At 30.0% G+C, this 8,451-nt stretch overlaps 1 protein-coding gene across 1 annotated transcript; it reads left to right on the plus strand.

Moving 5' to 3' along the window:
* Positions 1-2,331: 2,331 nt before the first annotated feature.
* On the plus strand, positions 2,332-5,160 carry LOC131661248 (uncharacterized). Its single transcript, XM_058930709.1, has 6 exons — positions 2,332-3,092; positions 3,290-3,452; positions 3,545-3,721; positions 3,821-3,904; positions 4,024-4,105; positions 4,244-5,160. Exons 1-6 carry the CDS (start codon positions 2,743-2,745, stop codon positions 4,678-4,680), a joined length of 1,293 nt encoding a protein of 430 aa, XP_058786692.1. The 5' UTR covers positions 2,332-2,742; the 3' UTR covers positions 4,681-5,160.
* The last annotated feature ends 3,291 nt before the right edge of the window (positions 5,161-8,451 follow it).

The following is an 8,451-nucleotide window of genomic DNA, read 5'->3' on the forward strand; positions in this document are numbered from 1 at the left end:
TAATTCATTTTTATATATTAAAATAGATGGTTAAAAATAATAAGTCATTAAATGTGGAAAGAGAAAACTATTCCTTATTATTCTTAACCATTAGATTAAAAAGAATTAATGGTCAAGATGTGGAGTAAGTTATTATAACTTACTCTTGGAGTCAATATAACCCTCCTCAACTAATTTTTTATTTATAAAATAACGCCTTAACTACTTTTTGTTATGCACTTTGAGACGACGAGTATTTGACAAATGTATTTTTTAGTAAATTAATTTGTTTAAGATTCAATTTAGAGTAGGTGATCTGTGTTTTTCAAAGAGAAAAAATAATTTACATTTTGAACTGTTTTATTTAAAAGTTTAATTTAAAAAGTGTAATTTTGTTCCAATTGAACGTAAATCATATTTTAATTAAAGATTCATTTTCCCCAATTGACCACATACTTGTCTTGCTTTTGCTAACACAATGTGACATGGTTGACAAAAATATGAATCCTTATAATATATGGTCAATTAATTCGAGAACAATAAATATATATACGAAAGAGCCTCTCAAATAACCATAATGTCTCGAGGAATTAGTCATAATAATTTTTTTTTAATAAGATCAATTCTATTCTATTTGGCTGCTGTGCGTCAACATAATTACTACGATGTTAGCATACTGACGACTTGGTCGATCTTTGATCACAGTTATGATGATTAACTTGGATGGTGTATAATACTTTAATTAGTTTAATGTAATCAAACTAATCAAAGTTTTTAATCCTTTAGCTTGTTCTAAATCTAATAATGTGTTTTCCATTCAGCAAAGAAACATTTCAAAGCCGTGTGGATGACTTTTAACTCGGAAGGCCAAAAAGTACGTAGTATTTTAATATTAGTACTATATTTTTATGTTCCACGTACGTTACATCGTTCACTGACTTAATTAACAAATATATTCTCTCTAAACAACCTCTTCAACAGACATTTCTAAAAACATAATAATAAATTTCATTCCATTAAAAAAAACTTATATAATAAAAATACCACTCTTAGATTTGTGTCAACGTTCCACTTGGTCTACAATTCAAACTTTGAGTTAACGAAGAAACTGCGCTAGCTTGCTTCTGTAGAATGCGTTACCCTGCCTCCTATTTAGAAAGCATACTAGACTTTTTCTTTTGAGGCATAATAATATTGACAATAATGATTTACTAAGTAAAACTAATAATCTAAATTTCAATATTAACAACTTGTTTACCCACTTAAATTCTAATGATAAAAGGGCACCCACGTTGACCAGAGGAGATTAAGGGGTCTGTTTGAAAATCTAATTTCCGTGTTTGAAAATTTACTTTGAGCTCACAAAGCTATTGCCACTAGAGTTGGGCTAATATGAAGAAGAAATAGATATGTGTGTAGATATTTCAATTTAAAGTACTCATATCACATATAACATCATAAACATGTTTACAAAATTTAGTTGCACTAATTCATCTTTTAATATATTGTCTAATTATAAACTTTTTTTTAGAATTTCTTTTATATATATATATATATATATATATATATATATATATATATATATATATATATATATATATATATATATATATATATATATATATATATATATATATATATATATATATATATATATATACACACTTAGACCATGAGTTAAATTTCTAAGTAAAAAAAATATTTTAAAAATATTTATAATTTAGAAATTTTACTTATAATCAGATTACTATTGTATAGATAAAATATCATTATAATTAATAGTATATATAAAAAAAAATTAATTTAACTAATTTTTTTTATAAATTATAAAATAATTTGGACATTTCTAATTTATTAATAATTTATGTCAGTTTTTTTAAAAAATTAACCGTTAAATAAAAAGAGAATCAATCAACATGACATTCAAATTAAAAACATACTTGTAACAATTATTATAATAAAATTTCTCTTTTTATTAAAAATAAATTGTAATAATAGTCCTAAGTAAACAAATTAAAATTTTGAAAAGCAATAAATAAGATGATAAATATTATGGAGCAGCTGGATGTTAAATATTTACCCAACAACAAAAAATTCAAGTGATAAATATTGATATCGTTAAATTAAACGAACCATTATAGTAAAATCTCAAAAAAAATTCACATAGTTAGTTGCGCGTGAAACACATACACTAGTCCATAAAAAATGGAAGAAAAACAAACTCAACGTGGAAAACAAGGTCTCGAAAAAAGGCCAAACGACTGTATAAAAAGAACTACTACCCCCACTCGCTTTATACCTCACCCACCACCACCACTCCAAACTCATTTTCTTTCCCTTCCAATTCCCCAAAACGACCAAACCAACAATCAAACACCGTCAATTTTACAAAACTCACACTTCCAAAAAAAAAAAAAATTACAATTCAAACCCCGGTTTGAATTCCAACATCACCATCACAAGTCCACAACACGCTAACATCACTCGTTTCGTTTCCCACCGCTCTTTTTATTCCCCCTCGCATTCCTTCTCCCAAACCCAAACTCATTTTTTTAATCATCTTTTCTCAACCTCCACCAATTCCCTAACCCTCCTCAAAAAACCAAAACCCAAACCCTCTTATCTTCTTTCTAAATTCCACCCTTCACGTCCTAATCAAATCCACCTCTTATTTCTCGCCATTTTTCTCTCCTTATTATAATTATTCTCCTCCTCAATTATTCTCCAGCTATCACTTTTCTTTCTCTTGTTATCATTATTATCATGACGAACCCCGTAATTTGGGGTTTTTCTGCAGCGACGAACATGGTTTTTACTCCTACGTGGCTAGTGTTTTTTCTAGGGGTTATCGTTGGTTGGTTATGGAAACCAGATTGGGCTAGCACAGGGAAAGACAAATTGGCTAGTTCATTGGCCAAGTCTTTTGATTTTGCTTCACCTTCTGGTTCTCCTGTATTTTCCCCTTTGAAATTCTATTCTTCTTCTTCTTCTACCTCTGTTAATTCTTCTATTACAATGCAAACCCCAAACCCTGATTCTTTGGGTATTAATAAAGATATCAATAAAAAAGCTTCATCTTCCTCAACACCATCCAAATATGATAGTTCCTCCAGGTATTTTTTTTTCATTTAATTAATAATTATTGATTTGATAATTGCTACCTTTTTGAATTTTAGATGTTGAATGTTAGTTAATTTGTTAAATCAATATTAAATTGCTTCTGGAAATGAAAGTATGGTTTGAAAACTTGGATATTTGTTTGTAAATGGTAGTTTTATTGACTAAATTTGGACTTTGTTTGACCCTGCAGTACACCGGATTCTAGTGAAGATACTTCGAACGGTGTTACGGTTGATGATTTACATCATTTGTACAAGCTTGTGGAGGAGAAAGATGGAGGTCTTCCTTGGATTCATATGATGGATCGTTCTACGCCGACTCTGAGTTACCAAGCGTGGCGTAGAGAACCAAAGGTATGATTAATTAAGGTTTTGTTTCTAATGGGTGTATGTATGTAATGTTTGGTTTGTTACAATTGCTGATTTTTGTGTTGTTGATTTGATAGAATGGCCCTCCACAGTATCGAAGCAGTACTATTTTTGAGGATGCGACTCCTGAGATAGTGAGGGATTTATTCTGGGATGATCAGTTTCGACCGAAGTGGGATGATATGCTTATTAACTCGACAACGTTAGAAGAGTGCCCTACTACTGGAACCATGAAAGTGCATTGGGTTCGAAAGGTGCGAAACCTTTTTACATGATTTAATAAGTGTCGTTTTTTGATGTGTTTTGTATATGTTTTCATTTGCTTATATGGTTGCTATTTTTCTGTGTTACAGTTCCCCTTCTTCTGTAACGACAGAGACTATGTTATTGGACGAAGAATATGGGAATGTGGGAGGTCCTACTATTGTGTTACAAAGGTACTTGAAGAAGATTCACCTTTTATTTCTCTTGAATATTTGAAGACATTGATTGAAGACGGTTAAATTCTGCGCTGTATAATTAGTGTTGTTCTTACATTTTTTTCCCTTCCTTTTAGGGGGTAGATTGTCCTTCAATCCCAAGACAAGACAAACCCAGACGCGTCGATGTGTATTACTCTAGCTGGTGCATTCGAGCAGGTTTGTTTTGATAACTTTATTAATCAAGGTGTAATTTGCACAACAGTTTAATTTTTTGTTAAGGTAGTCCTTCATTCACCACCAAACTTATTATGGGCTTATGACTGATCAATGATCTTATGGTGTTTTTCTTGGCAGTTGAATCAAAGAGAGGTAATGGTCAATTGACAGCATGTGAAGTTTTACTTTTCCATCATGAAGAAATGGGAATTCCATGGGAACTTGCAAAGCTTGGAGTAAGAAAAGGCATGTGGGGAACAGTACAGAAGATTGAGCCTGGTTTGCGTGCTTATCAAGAAGCAAAAGCTTCTGGAGCTCCACTATCTCGTTCCGCTTTCATGGCCAGTGTCAACACAAAAATAAGTCCCGAGTACTTGCAATCCATCGGATCCTCAGACGATTTATCTCAAATCGAAAGTGCAACCACTTCTGACAAACCAAAGGGCGTGAACGTACCAAAGATGCTAGTCATTGGCGGTGCTGTTGCTCTTGCTTGTAGTCTTGATAAGGGGTTGTTGACCAAGTATCTTTTATTCGGTGTTGCTAGAAGATTTGCTAATATGGGTAAAAGATAGTAGAACTAAAGGTGGAACCAATCTCTTGAAGGGATTTGGGTGTGTTGCAGTCACAAATTCACGCATTCATGCAGTCAGCGTATCAGTTGTCGTTGGATCAAGATCACGCGTACAGAAAGAAAGTATTAGCTGTCACTGTTGCGCTGATTGTGTGGGATTTGTGACTCTAGGCAATTCAAATCCCTCTTGAAGCCATTGTTTTGGATGATCCACAATATCCGTTTTAGTTTCCTTATTATATCACCTAAGAATTAGGAGGCACTTTTTTTGGGTAAATAATCTATAAAAAAATAAAATCTAGGGGAAATGAGAAAATCTAGGCTTGTTGATTTGGGAGAAAGGCTAGTAGATAATTTTTTAAAACTTTTTATTTATTTCTTAGACCATGAGTTGGTGAAGACCACAGAATTTCTAAACTTTGTATGGTTGTATTGTACAAACCTCTTAGCAATAAAGAATAAAGATTATCTATTTTTATCACTTCCCCTCTTGTAATTTAATCATTGATATGGTAAAGTGCATGTCATGCTATAATTGCAATAATCAATAGTAAAATTTAGTTTGTTCAATTTACTGATTTTATCATGCAACAACATAGGAAAATCTCAAACTGAGGAAGCTTTTGTAAGATTGTTGTTTGGATTTGTTAACAGTCCTCATCTATTTTAACATGTATTGTATGTAGGATGAGGATCAATCGTTTGTGATACTGTCTTCACGTACTCAACATGACATGATCACAAACGTGATTAACATGATTGAGTTCTTTCTTGATTAATGAGCTGTTTTACGAAATATAGGATCTACTATCCACTTCCTCAATGACACATCTTTGTAAAATATACGGCAATTGGAACACTTTTCATGTGACTCTCAATTGTTGATTGAGCTCATCGATTGTGTGGTCTAGAGGAACTCCAGTTGAGTGATGGAATTTGGCACTAACTTAAGCCAATCATATCTTGACAATAATGGGACATGAATCTAATTTTTCTTCTATTTTGGTTCTAGCTATATGATACGACCTGCAAATCCACCAAGTACATAAATAATTTCTTATTTGTCTTCGTTTTTGCTCTTCACACACTTTACTTTCTTTCCACACTAATGCTCTACGGAAAATGGAAATTAAATAGTGAACAATGACTGAATTATGGGTACTTGTGTTTAAGTTTTTTTCTTAAAAATGATTTAAATAATTATTTTTCATATTCTTGTTGAAAAAATTTGACAAAAATATTTTTTAAAAAATTTTAAATGAAAAATTGTTGTTTCACTTTTGAAGGGGTTGATGTCAATGTTCTTTTGGCTTTGAAATCGTTGTGGAAAACTAAAGTCCCGAACAAATCTATTTCCTTTGGTTGGAGGTTACTGTTAAATCGTTTTCTGGTTAGATTAAACTTGTCTAGACGTAGAATTCCCGTTAGTCAATACGATTTGGTTTGCCCTTGTGTTTTGAGGAAGAGGAAGATGTCGAAGAACACTTGTGATTGGCTTCAGGTTGATTTGCCTCTGGTGTCGGCTTCTATTGTCGAGCGGTTGATCACTTTGGAGTCTTTGCTAGAAGTAGGTTCCATTTAGATTCAGGTTGGCTTTTTAGTTTAGCCTTATGTTGATCTATTTGTGCAGTACCACTAATCTTTTCGAAGGAGTTTTTCTTTTTAAGTTTGATGGGTTGGAAATGATAAAACTCTTGTCCTGAGAATGGTTTCTTTCAAATTACACTCTGAGTAGAAATTTGTTGTAGTCGGATTGGTTTCTCTTCTACTACTTGTTTAGGACATCTTTGAGTTTTTTTGTTGTTGGTTTGTTTATGTTGTCCCTTTGTTTTTGATGGGTTGTGTTTGTGCATCCTTTGTTTTTGAAATATCAGCCCTTTAAACTCTTTCATAAATAATTTGTCCATTGTTTATATCGGTTTTCCCGATTATTTCATTCAATTACTATTATATGAAAAATAAATTATTCATCAAACAATTAAACCAAATATAAAAATTGTTCAATGAATATAAATAAGTCAGTTTAGCCTTAGCTCTGCAAAGTCATTAAATTGCAGAAACACGAGTTTTTTTTAATAAAAAAAATATTTTTTATCAAAATTTAATTATAAAATTATAAATATTCATTAGAAATAATAATAACAGTAACAACATTTAATATTGATTTAGTTATTACTTTGAATCACTAAATAATACTCCCTCTGTTTTTTTATTATAAGTCGTTTTGAAAAAAAAAATTGTATTTAAATATAAATTACTTTACAATTCCAATGAATAATTAATGTTATTTTTCCTATTATATCCTTAAATATTTATTATTCTCTCATTTCAATTATATAAATTTATCTTCCACATGTCATTAATGAAGTATAATTTTGTAAAAACCTTCATAATTTTTCATTTTCATACAACAATTATTATTTTTAGGGTTAAATAAGTTTTTGGTCCCTATAAATATCTCAAATTTCGTTTTTAGTCCCTATAAAAAAAATGTCGACATTTAGTCCCTATAAAATTACTTTTTCATTCACTTTTAGTCCCTCTACAGGGACCAAAAGTGAATGAAAAAGTAATTTTATAGGGACTAAATGTCGACATTTTTTTTATAGGGACTAAAAACGAAATTTGAGATATTTACAGGGACAAAAAACTTATTTAACCCTTATTTTTATTAATCTATGTGAAAAGTCTAAAACGACTTACAATAAAAAACGGCGAAAATAATCCTTTTTAATTTGATGAGAGTTGTCCTATGATTTTTGATGAGAGTTGTCCTATGATTTTGGATGTTGTAAAATCTAATGAATCATTCCCGATTCATTTACAAACATGGAATAATATATTAGCCCCGCTTTTTATTATAAGTCATTTTATAAGAAAAATAATAATTGTTGTATGCAAATGAGAAATTATGAAGGTTTTTATAAAATTGTTCTTCATTAATAATAGGTGGAAGATAAATTTATATAATTGAAATAAGAGAGAATAATAAATATTTAAGAATATAATTAGAAAAAGATCATTAATTATTCATTGAAATTGCAAAGCGACTTATATTAAAATAATTTTTTTTCCAAATCGACTTATAATAAAAAACAGAGGGAATATCAAATTAAAAAAAATCGTAAAAATAGAATATTCTTCTAATTCTAATTTTATTGATACTTAATTATTCTCCTCGAATTACAATAATTGAGAAAAAATTTAGAAAAATAGTAACGATCAAAATTAAAAAAAAAAAAAACTGAAAATGATGATATTGTTATGAATAATTGGATGATTGTCTCACAAACATCTTATTCCTTATTTATAATATTGTGTATTTATTACATTGTCTGTATGTTATCCTATAAATAGGATCAACCTCATGGTAAAATATACACCGATTAAGTAATACAAAATTATTCTATCTTTCTCTCTTCCCTTTTATCTTATTTCTCTTTATTTTATAACAGATACTCCCTCCGTTCCTTTTTAAGTGTCATTTTAGCAAAAAGCTCTTCAACCAAGATAGTGGATTGTTAGAGTTACTTTTCCTATCTTACCCTTATTTATTTTTCTCTTTCCAAATAAATTCATTCATACATTCTCTTTTTCCAATAACTAATTGAAAAATGTGAGGTGGAGTTATTGAACAAATAAGGGTATAATTGACCAATTATAACATTAAATTATAGAACGACACTTAAATAGGAACAAAAAAGTTATTCTAAAACGACACTTAAAAAGGAACGGAGGGAGTATTAATTATTTCAAATATTACTTCATTTGT

This window comes from Vicia villosa, linkage group LG3 (genome assembly GCF_029867415.1).
Source record: "Vicia villosa cultivar HV-30 ecotype Madison, WI linkage group LG3, Vvil1.0, whole genome shotgun sequence".
NCBI classification, from domain to species: Eukaryota; Viridiplantae; Streptophyta; class Magnoliopsida; order Fabales; family Fabaceae; genus Vicia; species Vicia villosa.

Bases quoted from the DNA above. Each gene is read 5' to 3' on its own strand.
- LOC131661248 (XM_058930709.1), top strand. From the start codon at position 2,743: ATGACGAACCCCGTAATTTGGGGTTTTTCTGCAGCGACGAACATGGTT. The intron at 3,905-4,023 runs GTACTTGAAGAA...CCTTCCTTTTAG, and splicing joins CCTACTATTGTGTTACAAAG to GGGGTAGATTGTCCTTCAAT. The intron at 4,106-4,243 runs GTTTGTTTTGAT...TTTTCTTGGCAG, and splicing joins TAGCTGGTGCATTCGAGCAG to TTGAATCAAAGAGAGGTAAT.